At 43.3% G+C, this 16,289-nt stretch overlaps 1 protein-coding gene across 1 annotated transcript in view; it reads left to right on the forward strand.

Annotated features, from left to right (window-relative positions):
• LOC103212593 (zinc finger protein 883-like) overlaps window positions 1-16,289 on the forward strand; it is a 65,347-nt gene that overhangs the window by 22,668 nt on the left and 26,390 nt on the right. The window contains exon 2 of the mRNA XM_007958572.2: window positions 1,347-1,613. Within this exon, the coding sequence (XP_007956763.2) occupies window positions 1,347-1,613 (267 nt within the window). The remainder of the gene's footprint in view (window positions 1-1,346; window positions 1,614-16,289) is intronic.

A 16,289-nucleotide genomic window follows, 5' to 3' on the forward strand; every position in this document is an offset into this window, starting at 1 on the left:
CTACCGAAATCCATGTTTATCCTTATATACACTTTGAATAAAGACTCACTAACACCCTGTGATATGCAGATGACACAACCTTGCTTATTGAAAGTGAAGAGGACTTTAAGCACTTAATGATGAAGATCAAAGATTGTAACCTTCAGTATGGATTACACCTTGACATAAAGAACACAAAAATCCTCACAACTGGGCCAATAAGCAACATTATGATAAAAGAGAAAAGATTAAAGTTGTCATGGATTTCATTTTACTTGGATCCACAATCAAAAGAGCTCTGGTAGTGCAGTGTTTAAGGCATTTGGCTCCTAACCAAAAGGTTAGTGATTCAAACCCACCAGGTGCTCAACAGGAGAAAGATGAGGCAGTCTGCTTCTGTAAAGATTTATGGCAGTTTTACTCTGTCCTATAGGGTCACAATGAGTTGGAGTTGAATCACCTGCAGTGGGTGTGGGGTTTTTGGTTTTTGGTCTACAATCAATGCCCATGGAATCAGCAGTCGAGAAATCAAATGACTTACTGTGTTGGGCATATGTGCTGCAAAAGACCTCTTTAAAATGTTAAAGAGCAAAGATGTAACTTTGAAGACTCAGGTGCACCTACCCCAAGCCATAGTATTTTCAGTCACCTCATATCCATGTGAAAGTTGGGTAATGAATAAGGAATAGCAAAGAAGCATTGATACATATGAAATGTTCAATATGCATGTTGAATGTACCATAGATTTTGAGAAGAACAAACAAACTTGTCTTGGAAGAACAGCTAGATTGCTCCTTAGAAGCGAAGATAGCGAGACTTCATCTCAGGTACTGTGGACATGTTATCAGACGGGCCCTATCCCTGGAGAAGGACATCATGCTTGGTAAAAGTAGAGGGTTGGCAAAAAAGAGGAAGACCTTCAACAAGATGGATTAACATGGTGCCTGCAACAACAGACTCAAACATTGAAACGATTGTGGGGATGGCGCAGGACCCAGAGTGTTTCATTCTTCTGCACAGAGGGTCGCCTTTGGGTCAGAACCTACTCCATGGATTTAACAGCAAGAAAAACACACATTTAAGAAACTTAATGCTGGACAGATCCCAAATTACAGAGAAAGCCATTGAACCTCCACGGTCACTGGGTGGCGCCTATGAGCACACAGAACCTCTTCCCTTTGTACCGAGTGTCCTAGAAACCGGAAGCGGAAGTGAGCTTCCACGTCCAGCAGCCATGTTTGGGTGCCCTTCTCCTCTGGTGGAGGTGGGTTTTGAGTCTGTCGTGTCCTTCCTGGTCCAGTGTTAGGTGCAGCCCGCGGGGCTAAGGGTACTATTCTTGCTCTCTTGCGCAGTCTCCACTTCTGTAGCAGGGTGTGTCTGGGGCTTCCCGTTGCCGCCGCCGACGCTTTCCTGCGGCAGCCGCCGCCTCCTTGCCGCTGCGGCCCCCGCGGCCGCTGCTTCCCTGTTGCCGCCGCTGCTTCCCTGCCGCCGCCGCCACTTCACTGTCGCAGCCGTTTTCTCCAAGAGCCCAGCCCACCCTGCACGTTTTCCCCTGGTTCTCAGTTCCTTTCTGCGCATCCGGGGTCGGGACAGTGGAGTTGGTGGACTGGACCTAGATCTCCGTGCATTAACAGGTAAAATCGTGTGAACTCTCCCGAAGTCAAATGCTTCTCAGACCAGTAGCGTCAGCTACAGCTGGAAGTTTATGAGAAATGCAGAGTCACGGGCCTCCTGGGAACCCAGCGTAGTTAGCCTGCCTCTGAACGCCCTGCTGCGGCGCCTGCAGTTGGCGTCTCACCATGCTCGCCTTTGTTTTCTGTGATTCATCAAGCCAGGACTATTGTTAATTACTGCTGATCAAACAGAAAGTAAGAGTGTGGTGAGAAACATGTCGTCTATCCGTTAATGGCTGTAGATTTTTAACACAGACGAAGAATTAAGAATCATGATTTGGAACTAATAGGTGAATTCAGGAGCCCGTTTATCCAATTTGAGGAGGAGAATATTTAGGAAGAGGCACTTTTCGAGGAATTTCTTTGGCATAAAGCAAGGATTTTCGTCACGATTGCGTGAGAATATGGCCAGTCCTAATTCATCAAAAGTTAGGTGTGATGCGGCTGAACTAGCCTAACGTAGCGATGAGCGGTTTAGAGGACTCACACCCAGCGTGCCTCCAGGATTTAGTTTGGCGAAGGCAGAATCTTTGCAGGATTGGATGCTGGTGATTCAGCCACAATTTCTGCTGCCAAAGATCCACACTTAGATGGAAGGGTTCTTGAAGCAAAAGCCTTACATATTCCCAACGTCAGAGCAGCACAAACTAGGTGGTGGGGGTTTGGTGCCGTCGAGTCGGCTCCAACTCATAGCGACCCCGTGTAACTGAACGAAACACTGGGGAGTCGTGTGCTATCCAAATGTTAGGAATGAGGGCAAAATGGACGTATATGTACTGGAAGGGGTGGTGATACTTGAACATAGTCTGGTGAGTCATTCACACTACATTGTTGCAAAAAGGACCTCATCTTTTGTAGTTAATTATTTTACAAAGTACTCTTTCTTTTGAACGTTTAGTTGTGGTCTGGGTGAAAGGTTACAGAGCAAATTAGTTTTCTGTACAAGGGTCTTGCTTAAGTGAATATGAAATGTGCAGCTGTTGGGAAGTCTTGACTTACAGTTAATAATTTGGAAGTTGAGGAAGCTTAAATTGATGAGCAAATGTGTGTGGTATCTTTAATATGACGAGAGAATATGTGTCTTTTTAAACCAAAGGGAATAATGTACAATGAAGGTAATGTGTGTGCATGAAATCTAGTGAATATAAGAGCAACAAAAGGATATTTTACATAGAACAAAAAATAGGAAAAAATATATAGATATTAAATAGTTTAGCAGAAGCTGCATGTATCATTTCCAAAATTTAAAGTGTCTAAATTTAAGTGTACTGTTTGTAAAATCATTGCTAACTCCATTATCATTAGCATTATCTTTTTTAAAACTATTTATAATTCACCAGGTTTTTTATTTTATGAAGTAGTCCTGTTATTACTTGTTTTCCATAATACTTATTTAATAAGCAGGTGATCTATTAGCTGTTTACCTTAAAAAGTCCCTTCTTTATACACTCTGTAGTTCCTCTGGTGTGATTTTATTTCTCTGTGTTAGCACGTTGAACGGTTAGCCTTCTTTGAAATATCCATTTACCTCCCTATATCCCTGTAATGTCTAAATTTCCCTCCTTGAGCCAACACACATGATCCAGGTAATGAAGTTTCTTCTTTTATTGTAATGGTGTCATTTCGTGCTTTGTGTGTGTGCGATAAAATACGTGTAACAAAATCGTTTCCACTTTCAACCGTTTTTATATGTACAAGTCAGTAAATTAGTTAACATTGCAGCCATCAGCACGATCAGTTTTCTGGTTTTCCTCCCCCTTGGCAGAAACTCATGTCCCTTTAAGCGCTAACTTCCCTTCCCCCATCTCATGTGCCGCTGGTGATCGGTAGTAAACTCTGCTTGCTAAGCATTTGCCTGCTCTAGCTATTTCATGCAAGCGAGACCATACAATATTTGTCCTTTTGTTTCTGACTGACTTGACTTGCATAGTGGTTTTTTTCTTTAGTGCTGTATTTTCAATGAAAAGTATACACAGCAAAATCGTTTCCTAGTCAACTATTTCTAAGTAGATTGTTCAGTGACACTGGCTTCGTTCTTCTCATTGTGTCTCTGTTCCGGTTGCCGTAGTGTTTTCAAGTCTCATCTGTGCGGTAGCACTTATGAGGAGTTCATTTCTTTTGTTGTTGTTAGGTGTGTCGAGTCGATTCTGACCCCGTGTGCAATAGAACAAAGCATTGCCTGGTCCTGTGCCGGCCTCACAGTCCTTGTTATGTTTGAGCCTGTGGTTGCAGCCACTGTGTCAGTCCACCTGGTTGAGGGTTTCCCCTTTCTGCTGACCCTCCACTTGACCGAGCGTGAGATCCTTGTCCAGAGACTGGTCCCTTCTGACCACATGACCAAAGCAGGTGAGACGAAGTCTGGCCGTTCTCGCTCTAGGAGCATTCCGGCTGCCCAGGATGGGTTCGTTCATTCTTCTGGCAGTCCAGAAGAATGGTGTTACTCAGTAGGCTTCACCAGCACCGCAATTCAAAGTCATAAGTTCTTTTTGGATCTTCCTTATTCATTGTCCAGCTTTCATATACATATGAGGCGATTGAAAATGTCATAGCTTGGTTTAGGCACATCTTAGTCTTCAGGGTGACATCTTTGCTCCTCAATACTACAAAGAACTCTTTTGTAACAGATTTGCCCAGTGCAATACAATATATGATTTCTTGACTGCTGCTTCCATGGGTGTTGATTGTGGATCCAAGTAAAACGAACTCCCTGACAATTTCAATCTTTTCTCCGTTTATTATGATGCTGCTTACTGGTCTAGTTGTGAGATTTTTTTTTTTTTTTTATGTTGAGGTGTAATCCATACATAAGGCTGTAGCCTTTGATCTTCATCAGTAAGTACTCCAAGTCATCTTCACTTTCACCAGGCAAGGTTGTGTCAGCTGCCTAATATAGTTTGTTAATGAGTTTTCCTCCAATCCTGATGTTGCGTTCCTTTTCGTATAGTCCAGCTTCTCAGAGGATTACTTGCTCAGCATACAGATTGAATTTGAGTGCTGACTAGAAGGCTGGCGGTTCAAATCCACCAGCCACTCCTCAGAAGGAAGATTGGGCAGTCTACTTCCATAGTGATACCACCTTGAAAACCCAAGGAGGGGTCGCTATGAGTCAGATCTGACTCGACGGCAGTGAGTTTGTATTTTTTGGTTATACAGCTTGAGTAAGTATGGTGAAAGGATACAACTCTGACACACACCTTTCCTGAGTTTTAATTAGTCAGTTTGTTATGCTGTGGTGGCTTGTACATTGTTGGAGTCTATGCCAACAATATTTTTAGTTCCTTGCAGGAATACCCATGGTGGACAGGTTTCAGTGGAACTTCCAGACTGAGACAGACTGGGAAGAAGGGTGGGGTCATCTGCTTCTGAAAGAACTGGCCATTGAAAACCTTATGAATAGCAGTGAAACATTGTCTGATATGTTACTTTATGCCATTTCTTTTAATGACTGAATAATGGGAGCGCCAGTCAAGCAGTGGTTAAACGCTCGACTGCTAACTGGGTGGATGGAACTACCAGCTGCTCCGCAGAGGAAGATTACAGCCTTGGAAACCCTGGGGGGCAGTTCTCCGTTCCCCTATAGGGTTGCTCTGAGCGGGTTTGGTTTGGTTTGGTATGTATATACTACATGTTGTTTATCCGTGCATATGTGGGTAGACGTTTCCCTTGTTTCCACCTTTTGGTTATAGATAGTGCTGCAGTGAACATTGGCATAAGAGTACCTGTTTGCATCCTTGCTTTCAAGCCCTTAGGGTAATAACTGCAAATGGGACTTTCAGGCCCATATGGTAATTGTATGTTTAATTTTTTGAAGAACCACCAAACTGTTTTCCATGGAAGCTGCACCACCTTCCAACCCCACCAACAATTTCTCAACATTCTCCCTAACAGTTGTTTTCTGTTTTTCCACTAAAAGCTAGCCAGCTAGGGTTGAGATGGTATTATATTGTGGTTTTGATGTATGTTTCCCTAATAACAGGGAGCTCTGGTGGCGTAGTGCCTAAGGCATCTGTCCGCTAGCCAGAAAATTGGCAGTTCAAACCCATCAGCCACTCCACGGAAGGAAGACTGGGCAGTCTACTTCTGTAAAGATTTACTGCGTTGGAAACCCAGAGAGGGTCGCTGTGAGTCAGGATTGACTCAGTGGCAGTGACATTGAGCATCTTTTCATGTGCTTATCGGCTAATTGCATATCTTTGGTGGAATGTCTATTTGAGACTTTTGCTCCTTTTTAAAATGGTGTGTTTGTCATTTTGTTGTTGAGCGGTAGCTGTTCTTTTTATGTCCTGAATATTAAGCCCTCATCAGATAACAGGATTCCCCTAATTCTGCAGGTTGTCTCTTCACTTTGTTGATGAAGTCCAACTGATCTACTAAGTCTTTAGTTGCCTGTGCTTTTAGTATCATATCTAAGAGTCCATTGAAAATTAGCATGTAGTTAAATGTTCTTATATTTTAAAATTGTGGAAATGTTACATGTTTACAATATTTCAAAAATGCATAGAAGAAAATGACCATTAAATACCGTTTGTAATCTCACCACTTGCAGAAAAGTGTGGTGCCTGGTATTTTTTCTTTTCTTCCTCGTGGAGAGAGATTTCACAAGCATTCCTTGTTTTGACGGGAGTTTCCCTTGGAGAATTGACTGGTAGTTTAGTCACTTCATGTCAAATTCAAATCTTCATTTAAAACTACTGAATTTTTCTAGGTTAGAGTCTAAGAGTCGCCCCTCAGATGCGGCTGTGATACCAGCCTGCACTTGCTGAAGGCCTCGTATTTGCCAGGACTGTGCTCTTCCTTTCCTCTGACTTGACGCCTCAGGAATGGGAGTGGAGCCTGTTTCAGAGACAACAGTTTCATTCTTCCTTGCAAGGAGGAGGAGGCAACCTACAGATTCAGATACGGACACTTGGATAGCAGTGGACTCAACACCAGACCCTTCCCACACTACTCCTTGGGCACTAAGGACTGTATGGCTCTGGAAGCTAACATTTTCAAGACCAAACTCCAAGAGATCAAACTCATTGCCATTGAGTCAATTCTGACACATATTGACCCCCATTGGGTTTCTGAGGCTGCAGATCTTAACAGAAGTAGATTGCCCCATCTTCCCTCTGTGGAGCGGCTGGTGGGTTTGAACCACCAGCCTTCTGGTTAGCAGTCAAATGCCTTAGGCACTGCCCCACCAGAGCGTCAACATTTCCAAGACCAAAAACCCAAACTCACTGCCATCGAGTCGATTTCCAAGACAGATCTCTCAAAACCTCACCCCTAGCAAATCTACTTCTCCCCTAGCTTTCCAAGATCAGTAACTGGCACCAACATCCATTTCCTAGATTAGGAGATGTACTCAGGCCACCCCATCCTCTTTTTCTCTCATCCTCCACCTTCAAGAAAGCTCCAAGTCCTGTTGTTTTAGAACCAAGATATAACTGCTGTCTTCATGGCTGCAACCCTAGTCCTGGCTACTCTGAGAGGTGTGCCTCAGGCCAACAGCCTCTGAACTTTCTCCTTCTTTGTCTCTTGTCCCAGGAAGGTACATTCTCCATCCAGCTGCAGGTGGCCGATATCACAAATGTAAACCAAGTAATCAGGCAATCATGTGGAATAAAACCCATCTATTTTATGTTGGCCAATGAATAGCTTATGTATGTCTAAGGCACTCGGCTGCTAACCAGGAGGCTGGCGGTTCAAACCCACAAGACACTCCTCGGAAGGAAGGTTGGGGAATCTACTTCCGTTGTGATACTGCCTTGGAAACCCAAGGAGGGGTCGCTATGAGTTGGGTCCGACTCGATGGCACATAACAACAACAACAGCTCTCTAAGTTTATAACAGTCACGATCATGTTCGATAGGCCCTTGACACATTTTTAAATAACTTTTTCAAAGGTGTCAAGGTTCTCCTTCTTTTGGTCTTTACACCAGATATCGCCTCTGATTAGAGGAAAATTTATTTTACCACATGAATCCCGTAATTCTCAGAATTCAGATCTCACTTCAAATGTCACCTCCTCAGAGATTATCCCTCCTGTCCACTTAGTTACTCCCTTTTATTTCTCTGTTTAAATACTGTGGTTTTCAGAATGGGGTAGTCCAATTTAGGTTGACACTAACCTCAGTCATGTAAATGCGTTCAAATTGAATCCAGTGTTACCTTTACTTTTACCAGTTCCGTTTCCCTATTGACAGTCTTCCAGCAAACAAAAAGCTGAGGCCCTGCATTGTGCTGATGGCAGCTGTCACACCCTCCGTGCTGTGTGGTCTCTTAGGGTTCTGGTGAGTCCGCTAGAACAGTGCTGTCCACTAGCCAGATGGGACTATTTCCATGGAAATTATTTAAAACTAAAAGAAAAAACTCTGCTACTTCATTATGATGGTTGTATGTTAAGAGCTAGATAGTCACATGGTTGCCATATTGGACTGTGCAGAACAGGAAAATGTCTATGTTGATGGAAAGTTTCATCGGATAGTGCTACTCAGGAGTGTATAGTACAATAACCTGTGTGTTTCCTCAGTGATCTATGTCATAGGTCAGAGAAACAAGAAAAGGAAGTACCTCGTGTCTGCCCATAGGTTGATAGTCTGCCATGGGAGAGAGTGTTAAATAAATAATGAAACACCAGGATATCTGATAGCCTGTAATAAAAGGACCTTATCTGAGAGTCAGGTTAGATTGCTTGAAAGGGAAAAGCAGTTAAGTGAAGATTCATAAAATTCAGAAGGAAAATTGGGCAATCTGCTTTTGTAGTGATGTTGCCTCGGAAACCCAAGGAGGGCTCGCTGTGAGTTGAGTCCGATTTGACGGCAGTGAGTTTTTTTGTTTTGTTTTGTTTGCATACGTAGTTCAGCAGGCTTGGTAGCATGTGGGATGGGTAAGAGTTTAAGAGTATTTCAGTTGGGAAAAATGACTGTGTATAAATCACTGAGGAAGCAGAGAAGAACCCCGTAACATCCATTTATCGATGAATTTTAGAGATAGTTGAAACAGAGAAAACAGAGTATGGTGTGTGTGTGTGTGTGTGTGTGTGTGTGTGTAGATTGGTGGAGGCAATGGCAGCAGATCATTTAGAACTGACTTGGGCTTTTTCCAAAACCAGTGGACAGGCATTGATGGGCATTAACGAGGGATGGATGTGAGTGTGTTTGTGATTTGAAACAACACTTCGGTTCCTGTATTGTCAGCTACATTGGAAATGACAACCATAAGTGAATGAAGTCAAACAGGAGCTTGTTATGAACCAGTTAAAGAAGAATGTGAGGAGGCCTGACCTGGAAGATGGCTGTGCATGAGGAAGATTGTGGGTGATGCACGGTGTCAATGCAGATGATTCCGAGGACTGCTGAATTTCATTCCTTCAGTTAGAGACCAGGGCAGCAAGTGAGTCTCCGACTTAAATTTGGATGTGCATAACCTGGGGATTGTGTTAAAATGTAGATTTTGATTCGGCAGTTTTGGGGTGGGGCCTGAGATGATACGTAACTGACAGTATCCCATTCTATGCTGAAGATAGTTGAGTGTAGGAAAAAGCTGTATATTAAAGTTAGAGGTAGTAGAGAAAATGAGGATAATGCTAAAGGGAGGCACTGAAATAAAGTCTGCGAGAGAGAGAACATTTACGCTGAGACTAAGAAAAGAGTAGGAGTCGGTTAAGTGGGTAAGCAGGGTGGAAAGAAATGGAACAGAGGCAGGAGACTGCTCCTTAGACAAAACATAGCAATTTTCTGATTTGTTGGTTGCCTGATTACTATACTTTTTTGCAAATAACATGCAAATACATATAATGCACGTAGTGCACGTAGGAAGCAAATGTGTGAGGGGGTTGCGTGGGTTGAGGGAAAATGTATAACATGCACGTTATTTCCATAAAAATATGGTATTATAAGTTTGGAGGAGAAAGTGTTCAGAAATTCGCCCAGATTTCTTGAAAGCCTGAGGTCTGCTGCTATCAATAGTCTTAGGACAAAGAAAGAACAAATATTAATTGTAAAAGCAACAGGGAAAATACTGCAAAAAGGGCAGAGGGCAGTAGCCTCTCACCTTCTGTTACCGCCTTTGACTTAACAAGGGGAAGATAGAATCACCATTTGCAGCCCAAGGCTGATTCCTATGAGGTCGAACTGCTACCACCCTCCAACCTTTTTACCAATTTTGACCCCAGCCATTCCTCCCATGGCACTCTGCTTCTCTGTGGGGATGGTGATTCATTGCAGTGGCCACACAGACTTCACACACAGTACTCAAAATTACAGGGTTTGTTAGGCAAGCAACAGGTTACGGTTCAGGTTCAGGAACACTCAGGATACAAGCCTTCCCATAGGACAGCCTGTCCTGTTGTCTCACCCCACTAGGGTCTCATGTACCTTATTTCCATTACTAACAAGCTATCCAATCCCCTTGGTGGACCACAGACACTTCACATTTATATAATTCCAGCCAATCATCTGGTGGTTGCCACAAAGACCATGGCCAGAAGATCCATATTAAGTAATTCCCTGCACCTCAAATATTGATCACACATGTAATCTAGCAGCATTAAAACCTCATCACATTTCAGGAAGTGGAATGAAAATAATAGCAGCAGCCCAAAGATGATTCCTAAGAGGTGGAGATCAGACATAACCTCCATTCTCCAGCCTTTTTACCATTCTGACACCTGCTGTCCCTGCCACAGCAATATCTACTTCCCTCCTGGGTTCGATAATTTGTTGCAGTGGTCACACAGAGTTGACAGACTATACTGACTATTACGAGGTTTACTCGAGAAGTAACAGGTTACAATTCATGATCAGGATCAACTTGGAAGTAATAGGGTATAAGTAATAGGGTACGGTTCATTAATGAGAACAGCTTCTGCATGGATCTCCTGGTTCCTGCCATCTCACGCCGCTGCCTCTTGTTGCTCTGTCTCTTGTGCATTCTCTCATGGTCTTCCGTGTTACAGCTCTCTCTTTCCTGGGTCTAGGAGGTTCTCAGCAGAGGGACCCTGGGTCCAAAGGCTCTGCTCTGCTCCCATCTCTTCTTGATGGGAACGAGAGACCCCTTAACCTCAATGGGATTTGCTGTTTTAAGCCTACCAGGATAGCAAAACCAGTCAATCGTCTTGGTAGGCCATAGTCACCTTATTGACACAGTTGTATTCAATCTCTGCAAGAGTTTTACACACTTTATTTGCATAGTTCCAGCCAATCATTTTGTAGGAGTCACAAGAACATTGCTAGAAAGACAATATAAAAGTAACTCATTGCGCCACAACATATTATAATGCTGTAAATGAGATGAATATTTTTAAAAGCAGAACAAAACAGAAGAAAGGTTGTAACTGCCCATATTGAAAGATCAGTGAAGCATGATGAGTTCATTGAAAAAAACTGGAAAATGTGTTATTCCTGAAAATGCACTACGGATTAGTAAGTGAGCACAAATAAGCCTGTGGTTACTTTGCTTACTGAGTACTCTGTCCCTGTCAGGGATTGTAAATTTGAAAAGAGGCTTTTAGCATGCAGTACCGCGTTGTCAGTGAAGGCAAACATTGATGTATGGGTGGATAGAGGGGTGGACAGGCTGAACTATTACTTGTGTCTGTGCAGGAGGGAGTGTGCCCATGACTGTGTATAGGACTGGTAGACAATGTTTCTATAAGTGTATTTGTATATTCTATAAGAATTTCCAGGTATGTAGTAGAGCTGATAAGGGACAATATTGTAGTCACTTCTTGGGCACAGCCAGCTATCCAGAGGGAGCGAGTAGCTGGACCTGTGGGCTCGGGACTATGGTTGCACGGGACCTCATGCTCAATGGGCATAACATACTACACAAAAACATTGTTCCACATCCTACTTTGGTGAATAGCAACTGGGCTCTTAAACACTTGCAAGTGGCCATCTAGATGCAACTATGGCTCTTTCCTCATCCAGAGTAAAGAAGAAGGAAGAAAATCAAAGGCACATGGAAATAATTAGTCCAAGGGAGTGGTACACCTTGCGATCCTCAGCCTATATGACTATGAGACCAGGAGAACTAGATGGTGCCCCACTACCACTGTCAACCACTCAGAAGGGAATCTAAGTATGAGATTTTGGAAAGAGTGGGAGAACAATGTGGAACAAAACTTAAAATCATTTGGAAAAAAAAAAAATAAAAAGGACCAGGTTTGCTGGTCTGATAGAGCCTGCTGGAACCACTGAGACTGTGGCCCCTAGATGCCTTTCAGGTCTAGAATTGAAAGGCACTCATGTGGCTTCCAGCCAAACAGAAGACAGGCATATGAATTGAACATTTACCCGAGGTAGATATGCTCCTTGGAGAGATCAATCATGGGAGAAAGAAGGGCTGTGTATGCACAGGGAGACAGACAGCTCAGGGGGCAGGAGTGCATGGAGTGATGGACACAGGGAAGAGGTAAATATCAGGAGGAAGTGAGAGGGGAGCAGTTGCATTGTGGAAAATCGCAGTCAGTGTCATGAGACAAAGTATGTGTGAGCTGCTGCTTGGAAGGTGAATTTGCTCTGTAAACTTTCACCCTAATCACAATAAAAAATGTTTTAAAAAGAGGCTTTTATTCTGTAGGAAGGTGCTGTGAGGTTGGTAGATGCCAGCCATACCTAGAAGCAGAATCTTTGATGTGGTGAAAAAATATGAAATTGTTCAATACAGATTTGTAGGTAAACACAAGTAAGCCCATGGTTATCTTGTTTATTGGGTAATCTAATAGAGTTGGAGCTGCATGAAGAGCCCAGGTGTGTGGCTGGAAGGCTGGAGCCTGCTCTGTCTTAAATGCAAATGCCCTGTGGTGGAGCATTACCTTGAGCCTGGGAGGAAGCCAAGAACTGGTCACTCCCTCCTACTCAACACTGTCTCTCCATCCTTCTTCCATTTCAGATCCCAGGTGTGGCTCAGGGAGAACTGACCCAGTCTAGGTGGGTGGGGACCTACAACGACCATCTTACACATCCCTATAATCACCAGTAAGGATTTCAACTGCTCTGACAAGCTGTGTGGACCAGACATTCACCTGCCTTCAGACTGCCTACCGAACCTGTTTCCACTCCCATCCCTCTTACTGAAGGGGCTCCTTGGGCTTAGAGAGGACGTTCACTTAGACTTCCGGACGCTGGAGCAACATGATGGTGAGTATTACTGAGAACTGGTATCGGAAGAGGATCATGCTTGATAGGAATTTGGGGGGGACCAGTTGTGTGCTCTGGGCCCTGTGGTTCCTCAGTGAGATGCAAAGGTGCAGACGGCACTAAGGGACTGGGCCCTGAGAGGCATCTTAAGACCCTGCTTCACTGTCACTGGGCCCTTTCTCTACACGTACGTGGTTTTCCAAGTCCTGGATGCCTGAGGTCACCACAGAGCTGGCAGCATGGGGTGTGAACATCCCCACCGTGAGCCTTGGTGCTCTGTGTTAGTGACAGACTCTCCTGACCCGAGCCTAAGACGGAGCAGCTCTGGCTGAGGAGGCTGAGCCCCAGCCCCCACAGCCATCCTTGTCCCACCACTGCAGACAGTTTTTTCTTGGCTTCCCCAGAAACTGCAGTCTTTTCTGTGTAGTTCTAAGATTCTGGCTCCACCTCTCACACCATGTGATGGGGTAAAAAAGGGGGCAGAGAGTTAATAAGAGAAGGCTCCAACTGTTTTTTTGGGTCCTGAGTGGGGCACATGATGTCACCAAAAGAATGATGGTTGCAACGGTGAGTCTGGCTGGGTCAGGGTGGAGTCTTCAGACCCATCTGTTTTTCTAGTGGGAAATGCTTTTACTTTGAGTTTCTCGGGTGTGTGAGAAATAGGCTTTTCTAGTTTAGGTCCTTGTCCTCTTGTGTACCTGTGCTTAGAGCTGGTTTTAGTCCCTCCAATTTTCAACTTCTCTCCAAAGCAACGCAACGCACTGCCGTCGAGTCAGAGCCGACTCATAGTGCCCCCTCCTTGAGTTTCCGAGGCATTATCGCTACGGAAGTAGATTCCCCAACCTTCCTTCCAGGGAGTGTCTGGTGGGTTTGAACCACCAGCCTTCTGGTTAGCAGTCAAATGTCTTAGACACTACAGCCACCACAGCTCCCAACTTCTCTCCACAGTTTTAAATTAGAATCTAAAATTATAATAATTATATATTTTTTTGCTAGAAAATGTCAATGTATGGGATGGGTGTGTTGAAGTTCTTAAGTTACATTTTCCACTGGAATCAGATTCTACATTAGTTTATATGGTTATACTGAGAATTTTTCAATTGAGTACATATAAGACTTCTCATACAATGCCTGTTTTAAGTGATGTAATATTACTTAAAACTTACTTAAATCTTGACAAGAATCTTAAAGACTTCTATTGCATGTAAGAAATTATGCCAGAATTTGTAGGCTTTAACCATGTTGGGAATGTTATTCTGGCTGAGATAAACTGGACATACAGACTTCCCTATCCCTGCTCACTAGAAAACTCACTGCTGTTGAGTTGGATTTGACTCATAGCGACCCCTCCTTGGGTTTCCGAGGCGCTTTCTCTACAGAAGTAGATTGTCCAGTCTCCTTTCTGAGGAGTGGCTGGCGGGTTTGAACCACAGCCCTCTGGTTAGCAGTCAAATGCTTTAGGTACTGAGCCACCAGAGCTAGAAAAGCTAGAAAGAGAGCTGTAATTTACATATTTATGATTTGCACAAATAGATGATTTAATAATAGGTGCAAATGACTAAATTTTAAACGATTTTGTAATTACAAATGAGAATGCCTCATTGAAAACATGAAATATGTACTTTATATCTTACTTAAAAGTAGAATTTAGTTTACTTAAATTATGTTTTTGCAATAATAATTCCTTTAAAGTTCAAAATTCATTATGAATTTATAAAATATACTTTACAAAGACTTGTTATTTTCCCTACTTTGTTAGACAAAAAGCAGCATGAAATTTACACTTGCTCTTTAATTAGCAAATTATCCTGGAGATCTTTTCGTAACAGTGTTTTTGTTGTTAGTTGCCATGGAGTTGGTTTCTACTCAGGGCCACCCTAAGTGGCCCAGCTGCACTCCATAGGGTTTTCAAGGCTGTGACGTTTGGGATGTAGATCACCAGGCCTGCCTTCAAGGTATCTCTGAGTGGGTTTGAACTGCCACCTTTTTGTTAATAGTCCAGCCCTTGACCATTTGCACCACCCAGAGATCCCTTTATAATAGAAATGAAAATCTGCTAGTAAAAATGGGGACTACAGATAGGGTATGGCAGTTTTAAAACATGGCCCCCAAATTCTTTGACACACTTTCCATTTTAATTATTGAATTGAGAATGAATGTTGCATTTTAAGTGACCTTTATATTATCTTAGAGTGATTAGAAGAGTCTTTCATTTCTGCCCAAGCATTTATTCTCTCCTTGCCATTACATCAGTGCATGTCCTGTTTCCTTTTTATTTTATAAAAATTGTTTCTATGATGAGCTACAACTCATGAAGTACTGTCGCCTTCATTACCACATTCAATCCCCCACCACCCTTGTGAAGTCAGCATTGGTATCCCTATATCATGGAGGAGAAAATTGAGACCAGCCAGAGTCTGAAGACCCCTGGATTTCTTACGTCGTAGTCAGCATTTCTTTCTTGCTGAAGGTTGAGTTGGAAGTTTCTGACAGTGTGCATTTGCTGGCCCTCCTGCTGCCTTCTTTCTGCTGCTGCCTTCTTTCTGCTCCTGCCTCCGGGCAATTGGCAAATTTCCTTTAGTTCATTGTAGCACTTTTCACAATAGCCAAAAGGTAGAAACAACTGAGATGCCCGTCAGGTGATGAATGGATAAACAAAATGTAGTATATACACACAATGAGTACTGTTGTTGTTACTGCTGTTAGGTGCCATGGGGTTGGCTCAAACTCAGAGCAACCCTATGTCCAACAGAACAAAACGCTACCTGGTCCTGTGCTATCCTCATGAACGTTGCTGTTCCAGCCCATTGTTGCAGCTGCTGTGTCAATCCATCTCGTTGAGGGTCTTTCTCTTTTTCACTGATCACTGCTTTACCAAGCATGATGTTCTTCTCCAGAGACTGGCTGTCCTGATAACATGACCAAAGGACAAGGGAGGAAGTTTTGCTATCCTCACTTCTAAGGAGCATTCCGGCTGTACTTTTTCCAAGATAGATCTGTTTGTACTTTTGGTAGTCCGTGGTGTATTCAGTATTCTTCACCAACAGTGTAATTCAGATGCGTGAGTTCTTCTTGGATCTTCCTTATTCATTGACTAGCTTTCATACGCATATGATAAAAACCAAACTCACTGCCCTTGAGTTGATCCAGGCTCATAACGACCCCTCCTTGGGTTTCCGAGGTGTTATCTCTAGGGAAGTAGATTGCCCATTCTTCCTTCTGAGGAGTAGCTGGTGGGTTTGAACCACTAGCCTTCTGGTTAGCAGTCAAATGCCTTAGGCACTATGCACCAGAACTCCCACGAGGCTATTATTGAAAATACCATGGCTTGGGTCAGGTGCACCTTAGTTTTCAAAGTGACATCTTTAAAGAGATCTTTTGCAACAGATTTACCCAATGCATTGATACGTTCTTTAATTTTTTGACTGCTGCTTCCATGGGAGTTGATTGTGGATCCAAGGAAAGTGAAATCCTTGACAACTTCAATCTTTTCTCCTTTTATCATAATGTT

The sequence above is a fragment of the Orycteropus afer genome, unplaced genomic scaffold (genome assembly GCF_000298275.1).
Source record: "Orycteropus afer afer isolate SDZICR_OR568_19922 unplaced genomic scaffold, OryAfe1.0 scaffold01026, whole genome shotgun sequence".
Taxonomy (NCBI): domain Eukaryota; kingdom Metazoa; phylum Chordata; class Mammalia; order Tubulidentata; family Orycteropodidae; genus Orycteropus; species Orycteropus afer.